Raw genomic sequence first — 21,256 nt, 5'->3', positions numbered from 1 at the left:
AGATACGCCACTATTGTACATACCTACTCAATAAACTTGCACAGTTTGATTGCCACAAGTCATTATTAATACGCTTTTATTAGCTTCAGACGAATGTATGTTTGTAACGGAATCTTTGAACATGATTTTGACCCCCTTCAAAACGTTTTTTTACAATAAAATCACTTCTTACACTATTTTTAATTAAAATTTATTAAAATTAATTTTCTATTTTTTAGTTGAATTTTCTATAAAAGCGTATTTTGTTAGTTTTTTTAAATTTTTTTTTTTTTTTTTGTATGATAATTTTCGTTTAGTGTACTTATTGGTTGTTTTATTTTTTAGTATGTATATGTCGATTCCTATTCTCGTAACAAAGCAATTCAAATCAAAACAATTCTCGCTTGCTTGCGAGGCCATTGCTTCCGTAAAACATCACGAATGTAGAAGTTGATGTTTTTTTTTTGTATAAGCAAAACGTGATTACTTTTTGCTTAGATGAGTGGACGAGCTCACGTCCCACCTGTGGTTACTGACGCTCATCAATGCCGCCACATATCTTGACACATGAGTTCTAAGTCTCCGTTTTGAAGTACGACTGCCCCGCTCTTCAAACCGAAACACACTACTGCTTCGCGGTATATGGTGGTGGTGTCCGGCCTTACTGGGCTCACTAGATGCCTCGGTACCAGCAATAAGGCCATTTATTTTCCTTGTGTCTTTAATCTTTTATGCATGGTGCAATTCCTTCGTCGTGTAACTAATTTTTGTATTCGAAATATATTTTTTATTTTATTGCTTAGGTAGGTGGACTAGCTCACAGCCCACCTGGTGTTAAGTGGTTACTGGAGCCCATAAACATCCACAACGTAAATGCGCCACCCACCTTGAGATATAAGCTCTAAGGTCTCAAGTATAGTTACAACGGCTGCCACACCCTTCAAACCGAAACGCATTACTGCTTCACGGCAGAAATAGGCAGGGCAGTGGTACCCACCCGCGCGGACTCACAAGGGGTCCTACCACCAGTAATTACGCAAATTATAAATTTATAATTTTTGTTGAGTACGTATTTCATTAGAAAAAATGGTACCCGCCTGCGAGATTCGAACACCGGTGCATCGCTCAACACGAATACATCGGACGTCTTATTCGTTAGGCCACGACGACTTCTAAAATAAAGAAACACCGGCATATTGGCTCGAAACGAATACACCTCGCAAAAGATAAGATATCTTTTTAGCACGGAGATTTCATGTCGATGGTGATATAGCTTGCTAGGGCTAGCTAACTCGCCAGGTTGAGCCTTGTGAGATTCACCTACACGTTCAGTGAGGCTGATACAGCCCCTCGAGGCTATCAGCATAGGTAGCTATTATAAAAATACAGCTCAGCTCCAAAACTCAACAGCCGGATAACTAAAAATTGCAGCTACCCTTTAAAAAAGACCTTATTAAAAAACCGTTTACAAAAAAGTTGTATACCATCTAAAACCACAATAATTATTTTGTCCAAACCTCCTCATGCACTTATAACCAAAAAAAGTAAATTTAAATAAGCACGTATTATGAATGGGTCAAATGACTCCGATGCGCCGGTCAAAAGCAGATCGGCAGCGTTCTCTCTCAAGCTCATTCAAACAGAATTGAAACTCCTGAATGCCATTGTATGGGAGCGAACACGTGAGGCTTTCTTTCATCAGAAACGCAAGTGCATTGTGGGAACCCCCGCCTCCCCGTTATCCCGGTCCACCCCTCATAGTCCTGGAGAATTACCTGCCATACGCGCCGTTCAGCCTCGCTCCGCCACTGTCCGCCTCATCAAAGAGTAGCTAAGACGTAGAGAGGACAGTTAGAACGCACCAAAAGCTATTAGTAGTTTCAACGATTTCCTTACCTCGATTATTTTAATTGTAATGTAGAGAAGGCAAGAGTCAACTTTTATTATGTATTATGAAAATGATTGATAAACTATTTTCTAATTATTTCCAAAGAAATTCGTTCATTTATTATTGATACGTACTACAAAACGTTTATTTATTTTTTGATTAAAACACAAATAAAAAGTTTACAAATTATTTATACGGTTCTTGATTGATGACTGAGATTAAAATTGTCATTTTATTAACTAAACTTTACCTCTTCAATTGCAGTAAGCATAAGATGCATTCCATGGCCGGAGTTATAGGTGCCACTGGTGCTAGCAACATTTACAGAGTCCTTAGTGAATGCGAACCGAAACTTGAATGGTTTTTGATTAAAACGTAATTTAAATTTATCGCTTCAAGGCGCCAGCGCCAGTCACATGTAATCCGCCTTTGCCGCGTATTAGTCCTTGTGAAATAACGTCATTGAAAATTTTAAAGGATTCACTCAACTAACGCTTCACCTAGGTCGTTTAGGGTGGCACGTCTGTATGAATAATCTTTGCGCAGCGGCGAGGCTGTGCGCAAGCGACACGAAGCGACGCGACTGCGGACAGAGGAATAGTCATTGCCAGTCATACAGGCTGCGCTGGAGTGCGAGGCGGACGTGTCGACTCGTGTCGGCGGTGCCAAATGTGTTAGGGTCTGCTAGCATGTTCCTCATCGAGTGCTTGTGACTGTGACATTATGTGGAACTTGTTTGTGTTTGTGGTGGTTGCGGCGGCGCTGGTCCGTGCCGAGATACAGGAGAGAGGTGAGCCTTCAATATCTTTTTTTTATTTTGCTTTACATACTATCGTCTTAAGTGAAAACGGCAGGTTCACATGAACGTAAACGAGTTTCGCGTTTTTATAATCTTTCTTGGTGTTTTGTTACATTAGTCGTCCCGTAACACGCGGTACTTGGTCTAGTGACAAACTAATGGATAAACACATCCCGCAGAACCGTTCTATCTAGCGTCCGAGTGGAAAGGCTCAAACGAAACTATTGAAATAACGGTGGTTCACGTAAAACTTGATCATCAAGCACCGAAATAAGTTTCCAATTATGAGGCAATCTTGTTTATTGCGATAGCACCGGTATATTTTTCTTGGAAGATCACGTTATGAATTAAGCAGTGCTTTTCGTATACATCAGGATCACGTGAACAATTGACATTTGAAGAATATTGTACATTTGAGGTTAACGAATTAACGATTTTAGATCTAGTTTAATACGGTTTATTTTACAATGTTATATAGAAGTATATTTTGTTTACTAGACAGTACAAACTGCTCTGTGTAAACGCGTTGTAGTCTTTAACTACGGCCGTTAAAGCTGCCCCGTTTCGTCCAAGACGATCCTAAAATATTATATACATTATAATAATACATCATATAAAGTATGATTATAAACAGCAATCGGTAATATATAAATTTCCTTTAATTTCAAATTATCTATAACTTTGTGATGTTAAGTTAACATTTTGGATTTATATTGAATGCCTAATGATATGAGTCGGTACAACAATCCTGTCTATTTAGGCGTAGTAAAGCAATCGCGCGCTTAATGTAGGTAAAAATAAAATTATGTCTACCCTATGAACTTAGATCACAAAATTTTTATCGTCGTTACAGTTGTAAATAGCAGAGTGGAAAGTGGAAATTTGATACAGTATTCGTGTAGATCTTTCATACATTTTCTTATTTGATGAGATAGGGCCGTAAGCCGTACCCTGACGACGTCACAGACCATATCAATATGTATGTCGGTATCTGAAACGTAAAAGTTGCATCAAATACATTTTGATTGACGACTTCTATAACGAATTGATACATAAAAATTGGCAACTGGAATTGCTTAACCTAATTTCAAGGTTATGTTGCTTTCGAGTAAATAATAACCTAAGTATCTGTATATAAATAGGCAAAAACAATACCATTGAATACCATTTTTTTCTTTGTTTTTCAGCCAATGAGTTTTAGAGTTCTCATTTTTTTTTCTAAACGATTTAAACTTGATTTTTAAACAAAAGAGAAATAGGTATATATAAAATGATTCTAAATGTCGAGTTGTCTGTGATTAATATCGGAGTTCGATCATTGAACGAAGAGGTAAAATGAAACAGTATATAAAACTTATTTTAATTGTCACCTTATTTCTTACTAGAAACTGACTTATTAATCTTTAATTTCCTATCCTGTGGTCTATGATTTTGGTACACGTCACACGTCGATTACCTATCGACAAACTTAAAACTAGTTCATATTCAGGATTAGTATATACCATAGGGTTGAAAGGGTTAAAGAGCAAGCGCAAAACTGTAAAGTGGAGACAACCATTTACTGGTGGTAGGACCTCTTGTGAGTCCGCACGGGTAGGTACCACCGCCCCGCCTATTTCTTCCGTGAAGCAGTAATGCGTTTCGGTTTGAAGGGTGGGGCAGCCGTTGTGACAATACTTAGAACTATATCTCAAGGTGTGTGGCGCATTTACGTTATAGATGTCTATGGGCTCCAGTAACCACTTAACACCAGGTGGGCTGTGAGCTCGTCCACACAACTAAGCAATAAAAAAATAAAACCATAGGTGAGGGCCCTATGTACCAGCGGCGTACGCTAAGACTACTACTATAGGGTTGCGCAAAGTCACAAATAATCGATTTCTGGTAGCCAAGAAATGGCTAGAAATCGTACAGAGAAAACAGATACTTTAAAAACAATAATTTGTGTTAACAAGTACAAACATGAGCATCGGTAATGCTATTTGATCAATTAGGAGACACTCCTGTGCCAAGAAAGACGACGAAAAACCCTATACAGAAAATCCACCTTGTAAATCTATAAGTACATATCGTTCTCATCTATTCAGCCCAATCCGCTGAACTTTACAAGCTGATTGGTCATATCTATGGCTGTAATAAAGAAAGTGGAAATGTTTATCATGTTTTGTTAAAAATGATAGTTTGTTTTTATTTCGTGTAAAGGTCTACATCTCCTTATTATGTATCATGTTACTTTCTTAGTTGCTCATAAGACTGTAGTTTTGATGTTTTGAGTGACCGAGGAAAATCACGAAAGTTTTGTTATAAGTGGACATAATTAAAACTACTATTACGGCTTAATCTAGCGGCTTTTTTGTTTAGATACTGTGCTGCGCGCTATATTCAAATGTTGTATCCGAATAATTATGTAGTATCCGAAACATCAGAAATAATATGATAACAATAAAAAATGCGAGATTAACGTTTTGTAACCGTAGTTTATGTGTTATTATTATTATATTGTTTAGTAAACTTAGTTTTGTATGATTTGCAGCAAATAATGCTTTTATATATTGATTAATATTAATTGTTAAAGCGAATAAAATTGAAATGATGCGAAACGCACTATGCTGAAGGTATATGAGTTAAAAAAAACCATAAGCATAGCTTTTAGGGTATGCAAAATGCTTTAATTTTCTAAATTTTAACTGCACGCGTTTTTGGTATCTATAAATTATGCACGAAGGTATATATTATTAGGTCAAAAAAAAAACTATAAAAATCGCCTTTAGGGTATACAAAACGTTTAATTCCTTTAATATTGACTGCACGCGTTTTTGGTATCTGTCATTAAAGTCCGGCGGCTGAAAGAATGTATCCGTGATCGAACTAATGATGTAACTTGTAATTCAAGGGGCATTTTAAATAAATGCTTATTTGTCCTACTAACGAATAGGTATTTATCATTAAAATCAATAATCATTATGTCAAATGTAAATTTTTTGGCATTCTCTCGGCGACCGGACCTTTGGACTGATAGGCCAAAGAATTAATATTAATCCACCATTTTGATGTGCTGAGCTTCACAGATTTTAAATTTTTAACTCTTCTAATTTGATTTTTAATTTTAATTAGAAGAAGAGAAACGCAATAATTGAGTACTTGCCTCGTTTTTTTGAAGACGTCTATACATTTCACAACGTAGTGCCCCGCAGAATGCGTACACAATTTTCATAATAATGAAGATAGTAATTAAGTCTATTGTATGATAAATATAAAATATCTTTCCAGGGTTATGGATGTTTAAATAGATGTATGTGTATAATAAAAATCTTACATTTATTTCCATTATCTGGTACCTGTAATACAAGTTCTTTACGAACTTAGCACGGGACCAATTAACGTACGCCACGTTTGTTAGTAAATATTTATTTATTTATTTAAGTCTATCAGAGAAAAACTTCTATCTAACAGGAAAGAGAAGAATCGAATACAAAGCTATGGCGAACTCCAAGCGACTATACCTAAATATTCCGTCTCAGTATTAGCTTGAGTATCAGTCACATACCTAATCTAAATGGGCTTGCAAAAACGCCATAAGAGAAGGATTGCCTTTTTTTACTCATGAAGAGAGACGTAACTATACTGAGATGTTAGAACTTATATCTCAAGGCGGGTGGCGCATTTACGTTGTACGAGCTCCAGTAAACACTTAACATCAGGTGGGCTGTGAGGTCATCCAAACATCTAAGCAATAAAATAAAAAAACGTGACTTACCCGTCGTGCATACACTGGTTAATTTCCATTAAGTTGCCGTTTCGGAAATATTGAATCGACTTTTGCATTATACATACTGAGTCCACACGAGAGCTAGAAACTCAATCAATTTGATCTCGAGTTGATGATAAACTGTAATTGTGACTCATTATTTTCGGTATGTGATAGTCACCATTATTCCATTTGATATTAAATATACTTTCCGCTGTATATGCGAACATATAAGGTAAATTTTCCCTATGTAATAAAATTTTATTAGATTTCTCTGTGAATAGAGTTAACGTGACAGTGTAGGTAGGAAAATATTGAATGCATCAAAACATTTAATGAACGTAATGCTATTTACAAACATGCGGTTTACAATTGAGGTCATATTCTAAATAAATATAGAACAAAATGATTCGTAGCTTCGTAAGTTTCTGAGGAGGCACAGTTGCTGATATATGTAATAATTTGGTTTTTACACGAAAACTGCTACTAAAGTACAATGTTTGTTATTAAAATGTTATGGTAATTAATTATTTTTGTAACCAACTCTTTTAATATTAATACGTGAAGCAAAAACTTTGTATCCCTTTTTACGAAAATTGCGCGGACGGAGGAGTATGAAATTTTCCACACTTATAGAGAATATAGAGAAGAAGTGCACAATGCAATTTTTTTTTTTTAAATAATGCGTAAAAGGTACATTAAATCAATAAAGAAAACATTACACACACTACATACCATGTATTTGACGCACACATGCGTGCATACTATTTCTTGTCAAACTTTTGTTCTTGACGTCTGTGTCAAATTGAGAATAGATTAAATATTGTTTGTCTTTATTAATATTTTTTTATAGTGTAGCCTTGGCGAAATTTGTGATTATAGAAATATAAAATACAATCATAATAGTGTACAAACTTACAAGTCCAATTAATTATAGTCGAATTTCGACTACTGCGGGACCTCTAGTTTTAATAAATCACAATAGATACATATGTTTGGGAATATAATCTGCCATCCGCTACTCAGTTCACTTTGCTTTTATTATGACTACTCTTTTTGTATTAATTTTCGTACTATTAGGCCCGACATACGATGTCATGTATACACGTCTTAAATGCGAAATTTTCAAACTTTTTTGGATACGTTATGAGAATCTAGACTACTTTTACAACGAATTCAAAAATAAAAGTTCAAAAAAAAAAAATTGTGTATCTAAATCATTCTCGAACCCTCTCGAACACAAACAAAATTTCATGAAAATCGATCTAGCCGCTTAAGAGGAGTTCACTTATAATAATAATAATAATAATAATAATGTTTTTATTTCAAGTATCCATGACTCATATAAATTGTTAATAAAACTTAGACCTATGTTAGTAGTTATATTTACATCACAATGAATTACTGTGGTAACATCCCATGGGAGATGGCACCACAGCGACCCATGTATATACACACGGACAGAAGAATTATGTGTATTAAGTTATGTAACAAATAAAATAAAATTATATTACTAGCATTAGTTAGAAGTGGCTAGAATGCTACAGTCGTTGATAGCTATGCTATGCAGGGTAAAGGATAAAAAATCATAAAATGATAACTATGGTATGATAGGCCATGTACTCTGCCCAACAACGTAACAGAACCAGACATTAAGAACAAGGATTTTTGCCTTAACTTGTTTGTTCGTGTTCTATGCGTAAATACACCGACTGCCTGATAGAATATTTGAATGGTTGTCGTTGACACTTCGATGTATAGAAATGAATTGACTTTAACAAACAAAATATAATTCAATTTTTGAGATTAATATTATCACTACATAGTATAAAACAAAGTCGCTTTCTCTGTCCCTATATCCCTATGTATGCTTAAATCTTTAAAACTACGCAACGGATTTTGATGCGGTTTTTTTTAATACATAGAATGATTGAAGAGTAAGGTTTATATTACTTTATATGTATAATAACATCCATTAAATAGTGGAGAAATCAATAATAAATTACAGTTTCCGAAGCGAAGCAAGGCTGGTTGATAGTTATTTTTTAAATTAAGTTTTTCTTAAATCAGTATTCGCGTAACGAATACACATACATATGTATGTACATACACACGCATTATTTTTAGGAACCGTGAGAAACGAAAAAAATCTAGAAACATTACATACCTAATTTTATATTTAAAACCTTATTGATAAATTATGTTTTTTTAAGATTGTAGTTCTATTTTAAAATACGGTACGTATCTACGAGTATTTTGTTGATTGCTATTCAAACGACGCGATATAGCTTCAAATTTTAATAGTTTTAGATTTAAATGTTTTTTGTTTTTTTTTTGCCGAACCTCGTCTGAATGCATTAATTATCGGCAGAGTTTTGTGTGTGACGTTGACTGAAAGTTGTAATTGAATCATTCTTGATTTGATGCGTAGTCGAACTTAATTTTAAGCGGATATTAAAGTCCTTATAGACAACAAAGTCGATGCTACCGTTCGACAAGAGATAAGACATCAAACAGATTGGTCGTGTTAGCGTACGCCTACCTTCAAATACTATAATAGATGATATATAAACTCAACTACAATAATAGCTCATGGATGCTAAACGGAAATATTTTACCACGATTTTTTTAAGTACATAATTAATTTGTATTTATTTTATAAAAGTAATTATAACCGGTTAAGTGTGATGCTGAAATGAATATGAATTCAAATAGACCAGGAAAAAATAGCAGAATATACACAAAATACCACGTCACTAAAATTTTACAAAGTTTTGTAATAAAGCAATTTCATTAAAATCTTGCAAAAGCATCATTTATCCTTTTGCAGCAAAACATTTAACATAAGAAACTGAATAATTTACTTTTCAAATACGTTTTCTTCGCAGAAAATACGTAACATCCGTTGGCTAATAACAGTGTCAGTGCGAGTCAGAAGTAAGCAGAATCGGACGTTGTACACTAACATGAACTAACGGAAGAGAAACCTAGTAGAACCCGTTTGCGGAGACAAAAATAAAGATTATTAACATCCTTCGCAAGTGGAAATGCGACGCATAAAAAAATATTTTATATTGATTTAATTGCACGAGTGAAAGGAAATAATGAAATCGGTTTGTCAATTGAAATATTATATATTAACATTCAGATTTGCGTCGAACAAGTCGATCGAGATATATACTCCCTCGAATTTACATTTATTTTACAAAATTTAATATTCTTATACAAATCTAGATGGTTTTTAATTTAATTATCATTAATGAAAACTGGGTAGGTACCAGCGCCCTGCCTATTTCTGCCGTGAAGCAGTAATGCGTTTCGGTTTGAAGGGTAGGGCAGCCGTTGTAACTATACTGAGACCTAACTTATATCTCAAGGTGGGTGGGGCATTTACGTTGTAGATGTCTATGGGCTCCAGTAACCATTTAACACCAGGTGGGCTGTGAGCTCGTCCACCCATCTAAGCAATAAAAAAAAAAATCACTGAGTGCATAAACAGTAATGGATCCTGAAGGGTTTAAAAAGAATAAATAATAAAAAAATCCACTCGTGTTTATATCACGGGATTTTGATATCTTTTATAAGTATTTTTTCCCAGGCAATTAAACGTTTTAAGGTTAGTGTCATGAGACAAACGAGTCGATAACCTCGAAGGCAGATTTCATGGCTTTTATATGAGAATCTTACGAAAATATTTATTCGGTACATTAAGAGATATGCAAATGAAATACAGCAATTAAATTTCTCAACACGACATCGTAACCGACTTATTTTTCGATTAAAAATGTAAAATGATCGAAAAATTCAAGCATTCTAAAATATTATCAATGCTTATTGCTGTTGGGAGAAACCTTTGTCCAAAGCACAGCAGACAATGTATCTAGGCTGATGATTACGAAGACGTCTACTTTTGATGTGATATTGGATAATATGTTTAGGGATAGGACTTGGCCGCGTTTTGATTTATAAATAATAGTTATTGTATTCATTTTATATGACTTAAAAATATAAAGCGAAGCAATAATATTTGACTGCAATATGTTTAAACATGTAAGTATATATTTTTTGATAATATTTACTTTAAAAATAAGTTTTACTTTGCTCAATATTCAATTAATATCGTGAGGGCATGAGTTTATTTGGGTCATAGAAAACGATATATAAATCTCTGACAGATTAGTTTCTCATTTCCAAAGAGCATCAAATACGATATTCGCCTGATAATAATCATTATTCAGTGATAATAATGTAATAAACCAAAATGCTCCATCGATAATTTTTATTTATTTAAAATTCTTCTGTAGATGTTTTTGTAAGCCTCCTCCAAAACGCCTGGACCGAATTTACTGATTCAAGGACTGATATGCTGTCACTATCCGTATTTGAGGATAGTCACCTCACAGTGGCGCTACGGTTAGATTAAAAATTTTGTTCTCTTTTTCAAGTCTGTCTGGCAAGTTTGCCACAATTTGGAAATAGCTCGAACACAGAAAAGACTACAGCTTAATTACAGCGAACAGTTTTTTTTCAGTCAGAAGTATTGGAAGCTAAGGTTATGTGTTAAAAATATTGTTATAAAGTTTGTTAACAAGAGGCAAATAGTTCAATCAGACATTCGAAATAAATATTCCCACACGATTCTCTACTACCCTGTACCTATTTAATTAAAATGAAGATAGTTTTTTTTTTGTTTAAACCAAAATTACCAGTTTTTGACATAACTGTGATGAGGCTTAACAATCTTGAATGCACTTACTTGGCTTCCGGAAATTCAATTAAACGGAAGTTAGCTCGAGTAGTTATAAAAAACTAAAAGGCACCCCCTGAACACTGTTCGGGGCGTGTACAAGTGCCCGAGTTTTTACACGTTCGATTCCCGGGTAAGGACTAACGGATGCGACATACGGAACACGAAATTAAGTTGAATGGGATAGTTCTTGATTTTTCGTCATATCCGTTTCCCGTTTTATTCATAAAAGTATTTTTTTTATTTTATAACATACTTACATTCAATGGTAGAATCTCTTTGATTGTCTTAAGAGAAATTCGATCATAAGAGATCGTGTTCGACAGACGTCAGCAATAGGTTAAAGGCGTTTTAATTCAAAACAGTTATATAATTACGGTGCTGATCACGGAATACCACGATGACAGTGAGCCACAAATGACATCTCCTTCAAATCAGAAAACATATTCAAGATTATTATCAGTAATCTCTCCACTATAGAATATAGAGATGTCACATGGTGTACCAAAATGAATTATCCTACACATCGCTCGTTCATTGCTCCCACTCATCATATCACAATCGTCCACTGCTGGACATAGGCCTCTCCCAGTTAACTTCACTGAGCCGTCGGTTCTCCTCTTCTATTTCTTGCCGACCACAATTCGAGGATTATCGAATCACCTATCCGGGGAGTGTCCCCGTATTGCCGCCTCAGTTTCCTAGTCGTTAGCTACCACGTCAGTGTCACTAGTTTCATCCGAAATCCGTTTCTGATTTCACGAATCGAATACACATCTATTTGCGAAACTAGACTGGTGAAAATAATACAAATGTTTCAATAATATCTTGTGGGGTACGATTTCGTGCAGGCTACATTAGTGGTGAAAGTTACCGGCTATATTGTTCTGGTGTTATAATCGTGAACAGAATTTTTGTGTTTACGCATTTATGTGCGCCAGCCTGCCCAATAGTTTAACCAATATTCAGTGTAATAACTGTATTATAAATAGGAAAGTGTGTTTAATAGTTCGCCCTTGTATTATTCTTCTTTTATTCTATTATTATTATTCTTTTATTCAGACCGTCGTGAATTATTCCGCCCTAAGCATGTCATTACGGATCCTTCCGATCCATTAACGGTGCTTTTAGGTACCTCAAGCACCGGTCACCGTACTTGCCGAACCCGTCACTTGCGACGAAGGGCTCGGCGAGTAAATTAGTCCATAGACACAGCCCACCGAGTTTCGCGTCGGATCTTCTCAGTGGGTCGCGTTTCCGATCCGTTGGTAGATTCAGCGAAGCACTGCTCTTGCTAAGGCCAGTGTTAGCTACACTCCGGTTTGAGCCCCGCGAGCTCGCCTACACGTCAAGGAGAAGCTGAAATAGCCTCTCAGGATTATCAGCATAGGTAGGAAAAAAAGTGAATTATTTCGAAGATATAATTTGTGAGCCTTCTCCTATAGCGGAAATGTTTTTTTTAAATTAGAAATTTAACGTTATTGAAAACACAAACCAACGCGACGATGTTGTAAAAATGGGGCTGCTAAAGTTACGCTGCACTATTTACCTCTGTTTGTCTCTTTCTATCGTTTCGGAAACGTGCAATACAAACGACACTACATAGTTCAAACAATTCGTAGATGACACCGCATTCAAGTGTTATAATAATACAGCCGATACTATTTTATTTGTATATAAACAAACGACGAATCAGAAATTGAGCTCAGGACTCTTTTCCAGAATTTCCACAAAATTTCCCTCCGTCAATCGTTTTAAAACGCACACAAAGCCGGCCACACAATTATAATTCCTAAACAAGTACATTATAAAGGACAAAACAATAACCGTTGAAATAATTACCGACACCGCTGTATTATTGTTGGCACACTGAACACGCATTACATAAAAATATGCGACAATTAGTATCGGGATTGTTTTCGCAGTTGGTAGACCGCAAGTAACTCATATTTTAATTACAGTCTTCTTTACGAACGGTAAAGAACTGTGCTGCCACTGTTTAAGTCGCATTATTGTTTGTGGTCGGTCATTGATTTAAGGCTTTTTTGTTTCTTGTATGGATATTACTGCTATGATGACTTGACCATCAACGTTACGTCGGACCGTTATTTTTACATTGTGCGTATAAGGATGACGAAAAAGTAAGACAATGATAAAATACTTGATGAAAGCAATCCATATTGTAACAGTTTTGCGCTATTCACGTTTGACAATGCTGTTATACTCATTTAACTTACAAACGCACGATGTATAATTTTGATACTGAAACAATTCTTTGAAAGTAATTGATTTAATTATTATATTATTACTAGCTGACCCGGCAGACTTCGTAGTGCCTCAATCGATAAATAAAAGACCTAAACTATTGTATAAAATAAACTTAAAACAAACAAATAGAATCCGTCCGACAGGGGACACATCAAAGGAAAAACAAAATAATTCCGAGCATTTTCATATTTATCTACCTTTTAAACCTTCTCTGGACTTCCACAAATAATTCAAGACCAAAATTAGCCAAATCGGTCCAGCCATTCTCCAGTTTTAGGGAGACTAACGAATAGCAATTCATTTTTATATATATAGATAGATAGTATTCACTGAGCGGGGAACTAAATCACATCTTAAGATTTCGATTTATTTTATGCAATAAATTTCATCTTTTGGTTCGATTATTAACATCTTTCTTGTACAGGTGATGAAAACTAACTCTTTTTAATATAATTTACATCTGAAACGAATGCTTTTTAATATATACTAAACAAAGTAATCAGTTGAACGAAATTAAGCTATAAGGACCACTGAATTGTTGAGCCATTTTGCTGTCTTGACTTGTTGAAATATAGATTAAATTAAATCAACCAGTTTTGTGTATAGATACGTATTGGATCAGTATAGGAAAAATTGACAAAATCGAGCCAAAAATCTATATAGTCGTGTTACAAAATATCCTTAAAGATTTTAGACTGGGACAGGAAACATTAAAATAAATGGTATGCTTCTTATTAATCTCAAGTTTGCTAATAACCTGAGTGAATTGAGTATTATTAGAAAATCTTTTTGGCGCATTATTCTATGTCTTAATTTTATTAAAATTCTATAAGACAATAATAATAACACATTAATAAATGTAAATTATTAAATTACATGTTATTAAACTTAAATTTTCATATACAACATCATATATTAAACGCTCGAGTCGGATTATAATGGAGAATGAATGTTAGTCCCATTTAAATTTTCATTACAATAAAATAGAAACTTAATAATGTCCAATAAGTAAAAGGCTTTATGTGTTCAAAAAAATCGTTTCGAATAATAAAAAGTCTTTAAAAATGGACATTGTCATTTTTGCGAAGAACAAAGAACGATTAAGTATTGTTTACAAAACACAGCTCCAATTGTACACGGACGACTTAGCTAGAAACGCGAACTAGGAGAATTACTCGGATTCAATAAAAGCAATCAATGTACATTCAATTGAAAGTGGGAAAATAATGCGGTCTGCTCCCAAAATCTGCAGACCCGTACTAGGAATATTACTCAGATTCAATAAAAGCAATTAATGTACATTCGATTGAGAATTTGAGGTCAGGCTAAGTGGGAAAATAATGCGGCCCAAAATCTGTAGACCCTCAAGTTTTACATACCCCGCGTGTCCCCTGGGCTCGGAAAGTAGGAGGTCCGACACCCTATCCGGAAAAAAAGTGGGAATAAAATGAGAGAGCGTTCCATCTATTTACTTAATTCACTAGTATTCGATAAAATTTTAAACACTGTACGTAAGACAATTGTTATACACACGTACCTTATATACTGTAGACAAGTAAACAAAACTAGATAGAACTCAATACTTGAATAAATAAGAGGGTAGATTGTTGAAAAATTGCTTCACAAAATCTTCTCATAAGTATAAGCTAATTGAGATATTATATAAGCTAATTACAGTTGATTAACAGAGATACTACAAGTTTGTTTTCGGAAATGACAATTTCCAAAACTATACGAGTATGTAGACATTTATAATAAGGTTACAGTAACGTGTTTCTCTGTTTAGTAACTTAGAAAGGAGAACCAGATTATCTACGTAGTGGCAAGTTTTATAGTTTAACCTATACTGTGTATGTAAGCATAATAATCACACTATTATTATTAATTATTATGTACTAACTACGTTTTGCCCGCGTCTTCGTCCGCGTAGAATAGTTTCTTTGGGATAAGGTTAAATTTTACGCGCGACTTCATTTACTTAAAAGGTAAAAATATTTTTGAATACTAGAATGTTATGGAGCTATTTAAGGTACCAAAATGACGTTTGTTAACGGACTTCAAAAGAGGAGGTTATCAATTCGACCACCAATTTTTTTTATCTACGAGTATGTATGTTCACAGATTTCTCGAGAATGTTTGAACCGATTCTGATAACTCTTTTTTCTTTTTTTGTTCGAAAGGGTAGACTTCCCGAATGGTCCTGTAATCATCAAACTGTTCCGCCGCACTATTGTGTGCCGCCAAAACGAACATTAAAAATCACTAATTATATGTACTATTAAATTTTGCGCAGTTAGTATATATATTATATATATATATAGCAGGCCGCGATTTCCATCCGGTAGTAGATTCATTCGCGAAGCAGCTACTCTTGAGTTATTAGGTCTCCCTTGGAGGCGCTCGGTAGCTGTTAGCAAATCCCGTCCCTTCTGGCTGAGCCCTTGCTCGCCCACCTGTCCTTGTGAAACTAAAAAAGCCTCCGGGCCACCAGTAAGCCTTCAATCATAGAAAAAAAAGTTGATCGCCCTTGGGGTCTTTTTTCCTTTTAGCAAGGTCATCTGGCCATCAACAGCCAATCTATGAGATTTACTTGCATTTTAACTTAATTCGTTGTAATTTAACTTGTACTTTATAATAAAACATTTGTTCTGGAAACGTCTCGGTATCACTATCAGTATCTATAAAAGTACCACAAGAATATACATTTATTTATTTTTTATTTATTTATTGTTAACATAGAAGTAGAAACACAACCATAATTTGCATCTGTGCTTGAACTAGGTGATAAAACCTGTATCTCAAACCTGTATCTCATGTATACATTTTGAAGTCATCGTGGCCTAAAGGATAAGACGACCGGTGCATTCGTAAGTAGCGATGCACCGGTGTTCTTATCCCGCAGGCGGGTACCAATTTTTCTAATGAAATACGTACTCAACAAATGTTCACGATTGGCTTCCACGGTGAATGAATAACATCGTGTAATAAAAATCAAACCCGCAAAATTATAATTTGCGTAATCACTGGTGGTAGGACCTCTTGGGAGTCCGCACGGGTAGGTACCACCACCCCGCCTATTTCCGCCGTGAAGCAGCAATGCGTTTCGGTTCGAAGGGTGGGTCAGTACGCTACGTAGCTGGTGGTAGTCGTTGTAACTATACTTGAGACCTTAGAACTTGTATCTCGAGGTGGGTGGCGCATTTACGTTGTAGATGTCTATGGGCTCCATTAACCACTTAACACCAGGTGGGCTGTGAGCTCGTCTATCTAAGCAATAATACAAAAATAAAAAAAATCTCAAGCAGCAGTGTTCCTCGTACAAAGAATACAACAGCTTTACTTCACATACACAGAAATAGAAAATTAATAGAAAATAAATTAAACTGAAATCCATGGATTGCGTAAAAGTGACAATATGTGATATTAAAAATATAAAAATTAACAAAAAAAATTGAAACGAATATGTAATAATGTACCCTCTGTGTGTAATGAGTCTGAGCATGATTATATTACGATACATAATATATTACGTTTGTGTATTTTAACATCTTGCTTGAAATATTTAAATCGCGCTCAAAATGTAATAATAGCACCGTCAAAAAAAAAAAACTGCATAAGAATTTATATAACCTGAGATATATGAAGCTTTTTAATTAACACGTTTACAGTTGATTTTCCGTGATAAGAGCAAACGTAAAACTGATACATATCTAAAAAGACTTGGCCTTGTCGGGGCCTCGGTCTAACAATGTCTTGTATCATATTATCTAGGTTATTACAAGTTACTTTAATAAAAACGAAAAAACAAAAAAACATATTTCGCAATATACATACAAACGTTGCAATTATCTTTTCGTATTTAAACGACAAAGTTATGAGCTCGGGTGAAAAATGAACTTATTTTCTTAGGCCAAAAAATATTAAGTGCACAGTGACTTATGTGCAATTATGATCGAATCCATATTATTGTTACTTTTAACAAATTTGCATGCTGCTTATACGTTATATTTTATTACATCATGATTTAAAAAAATAACATCAGATTTAGGATTCAAATTATTGTATCATGTAAACCCACGAATGTGTGTGTGCACACTATATGTTCTAAATGATTGTTTGATTGGATTATCATGGCTTAGATGAAACCGTGTATTCCTAAGAAACAATTCACGACCTTCCTCCTTTTTGCTTCAGCGCTATCTAATCTACCTTTATTGAGGGAGATGCGAAACTAGATATAATTACTCTATGAATTGCAAGACAAGGCTGAAGCCGCGGGACGCAGCTAGTGCATTATAAATATTTATCATTGCTTGTTGAATGACTTCTTAGAATCTCTCTGATATCTGTTGATAAATCTGAATACTCATTAGTGTACAGTAGTGTATGTGAGAACTTCATTTTTCATAGTGAGTCGACCAGCGCCCTGATGACGTCATGCAATGATTCCTCCGAGGAAATAATAGGTTTATGTCACATCAACACAAGGTCGAGTATAGCAGGAATACATGAATAGTTTCAGGAAATTGATAAACTAATGAGTCGATTGAAAACTTTATTAGTCTTTACATAATTACTCTTTTCCAATCTTTGTATTTTTTTCTTCGAAGGTAGTGAAATTAAAATAGGTTTTTAAGGGCCCATAGAAAATGGGAGCACTCTGCGAGCATAATAAAATGTGAATCATACAATTTTAAGCCAAGTGGAGAAAAAAGATTAGCGGCACAGTTTACAAAAATATTTACAAGTTTGTATAAATAAATATATACTATATCATGGACGTAGGTAGCCCAGGATTTGAGTAATAGTACTAAAAAAATTTGTACATATCAATGAACGAGTCATTTCATCTTAAATGGATACTCATTTCCCAAGCTTGATAACATCATCATAAACAGTTTATTAATTAAGGCGAACAATGAGATCCGATGCGTTCGCATCATGGGCAAGGGCAGAAACTGGTGTTAGAAAACGAGGTTTCATGTTAATAGAGTTCTCCAATTTATGTAAGTGAGTAATAATTAGCTTATCAAGTGTGTTTCCGGCTTAAACCGGTATTGTAATGAAGTAAAATTTACATTGGAAATGTTTGAATCATTTGCCACCGAATTTTACCTAAAACAGTAATTCGCTTTCTGATTACCTATATGTTTATTTTTTTTTAATTATCGGTACTTTTCTATCAACGAGAAATGTTGTAAGCTATTTATGTACTATTATGTAGTCAAATGAAACCCTTCTTGTCTAAGTAACTCCTGTCTTGATCATCAGTCTGTATCGCAACATCATCGCAATTTTAATTCGTCATTTTTAATCTGATCGGCAAAAGTTTTTGTACTTAGTTCATCTATCTATTCTTGAGGATATTCTGAAAAACCTTAGTGCGAAGTTAAACATTTTCCTATATGGTGTATTTAAAAATCAATATGGCGGAGCATCATTTGGATCATTTTGGCTCGTTAATTTTATGTCGTATTCGTAATTGTTAGACGAAGCTTTGTATATAATTTTTTAGAAGTCGGACTAGTCTAGTAACTAGCCTAGAATAATAACTGGTGAACAACCCCGCGTGTTGATAGTAAGAAACATAATTTAATTGATGTTGATATAAACAAAATAAATACTATTGTTTTCAATTATTGACAAATGTACCCTTAAATCGAGAGTGAAGCAATAGCGTAACGGTTTGAAATGTATACGTAACTGCTTACTAGTACAGTGTTCCGTGGCCTCACCAATTAAACTATTAGTAAGCTATAGCGTTGCTCGCTGTGACGTAAATGCTCTGTTACAAATGCTAAGTAAGAAAGGTCCATTGTAATCGTATATGATTTAGACACGATACATAACTTTCGATTGAGGTTATAGTTTATTACTGGTCACGAACTCAGACGAATCTTATTACGGGTGATCCAGTGGCTGAAGTCGATAGATAAAATGGCTCGTGAATATTAGCAATGATGGAGACCGCTACAACGTTACTTGCCTCAAGATACTCTTTTACAATATTTGAAATGTATTCAACTGATTTATTACTTTTAATAAATGTATCTTTTTTATTTGATTGGTTTTGTTTATTTTAAGTATGTTTCAATGATACTATGTACACATATGGACTTATTGTTGTCTGAAATAAAATAAATCATTCATTCATTCATTTTGGAATCAACCTTTAAAATATAACATTGTACGTAATACGATAAACAAACAAAGTTTCTTCTTGAGTTTGATGTGAACGTCAACGGTAATATTGTAATCTTATTTGTGTTACCTACACATACCATTACCATAATTCCCATTTAAGAATAAGCAAAACGTTTCCATCCACGTTTGTTTTTAAATGATCTGCCTCTGTTTTTATTCATCACTTATCAATCATGAGCATGGCCGACCATATCGTGCAATTGAATAAAATATTTTTTTTAGTACCCAAGTCTATATGTTAATAAGATTTGTCCCGAAGACCTAATTAAAAAAGCTATCGACTATTAAAATTACGAACATAATATTTTCTAATTAATAGAATAATTATTTTATTTTTAAAGTATCCAAAGATATCAGTTGATCTTGAGTAGCCGCAGGGTTTTGTTTTCACGTTAACATTAATCCTAATTTACGATTTCCGCTATAAAGGTTTTTGTCGCCCAATAAAACGACTTTCTAATTCACTTGTATTAGCAGTCGATTTTGAAATACAACATCAGCTGTAAGTACAGTAAATGTTTCGGTACAAGCAACAGTAACTAATAATACTCTAACTAGCAATGAATGTAACGGTTTTATATCGTATAAACACCTGTTGTGACCAATTCAACGGAAGGTGTTATTGTATTAAAGGGACATGAAATTTTAATAGATCATTAAAGTTTTATATTTAATTTGGACTTTTTCTATCACGTCGTTTCTTAAGTAAGCGTTTTAGGTAAAAACAATTGTTATCTTTTATCTTCGTCTCGATTAGGCATGTTTGTTTTTTAATTAATCATTCATTGTGCGAATAGCAGATGTGAATAATTACGCGATTCTCGTCGATTATAGGGGAATTGGATCTAAATTTAAAAATAATAATCGAAATTTAAATATCGAGTTAACCACACGCGAACTGAGTCATAAAAGTCAATAAAAGAAAACGATTCATGTTAATTTACAAAAACAATATAACATAGGCATATTTTTCTCGTGTGAATGACATGGCGTATCTGTATTATGTAATTCCTTATATCAGTACTATAAAATCGTTACTTTAGTGTATTTTTTTGAATTGATCACAAAAGGCAATGTTCTTAATATACAATACCGCTTCTATCGGTCACGGTTCATTTATTAGTGGACTCACAGCTCAGATGCGAAATTCATTTGATTCATTTACGGTGTTGCCGACTGTGACATAGTTTCCAGCGATCTCGTGTGTCGGCAATCTAATTAATACAACGTCAGGCCCCTGACTTAATTACGGGAGGTCTGACATCAAACATTTTTGTATTTGAATTTAAAATCGGATAGTCTGGTTTTTTTTTTCACAAAGGTTAGCGCTTGTCTGTTTATTCTCTAGGGTTCCCTTTGTCAAATTTCAAAAAAGGTAGATATTCTCAATACGAATGATATCTTTTATCTGTGTCACCTTAGATGTGTTTTTCCAGAGGAACCGATTTCGATGATTCTTATTTTTATTTTGAAATCAAGATCAAGATCTGGTCACTCGTTTTGTGAGTTATGCTTAATAATGCATTTTTAATTGGCTTCGTGTACATTGATGTTAGTACTATTTTATTATGTAAAAGTTAAATTTCAATTTTGTTAAAACGTTGCGTTATTAATAAGAAGGTA

General features: G+C 34.2%; 1 protein-coding gene across 2 annotated transcripts in view; it reads left to right on the top strand.

The window, feature by feature from the left end:
* The first annotated feature begins 2,468 nt into the window (after nt 1-2,468).
* The window catches only part of Egfr (epidermal growth factor receptor), a 134,561-nt gene continuing 115,773 nt past the window's right edge, over nt 2,469-21,256 (top strand). The window contains exon 1 of one of the 2 annotated variants that reach the window (XM_089727856.1): nt 2,469-2,657. In XM_089727856.1, the coding sequence (XP_089583982.1) occupies nt 2,591-2,657 (67 nt within the window). In that variant the 5' untranslated portion in view covers nt 2,469-2,590. The remainder of the gene's footprint in view (nt 2,658-21,256) is intronic. The other variant, XM_089727859.1, reaches the window with a different exon arrangement.

Source organism: Bombyx mandarina, chromosome 01, assembly GCF_030267445.1.
Source record: "Bombyx mandarina strain Sakado chromosome 01, ASM3026744v2".
Classification (NCBI taxonomy): domain Eukaryota; kingdom Metazoa; phylum Arthropoda; class Insecta; order Lepidoptera; family Bombycidae; genus Bombyx; species Bombyx mandarina.
Note: the sequence above shows the minus strand (reverse complement) of the source record. Positions and strands in the feature narration are given on the sequence as shown.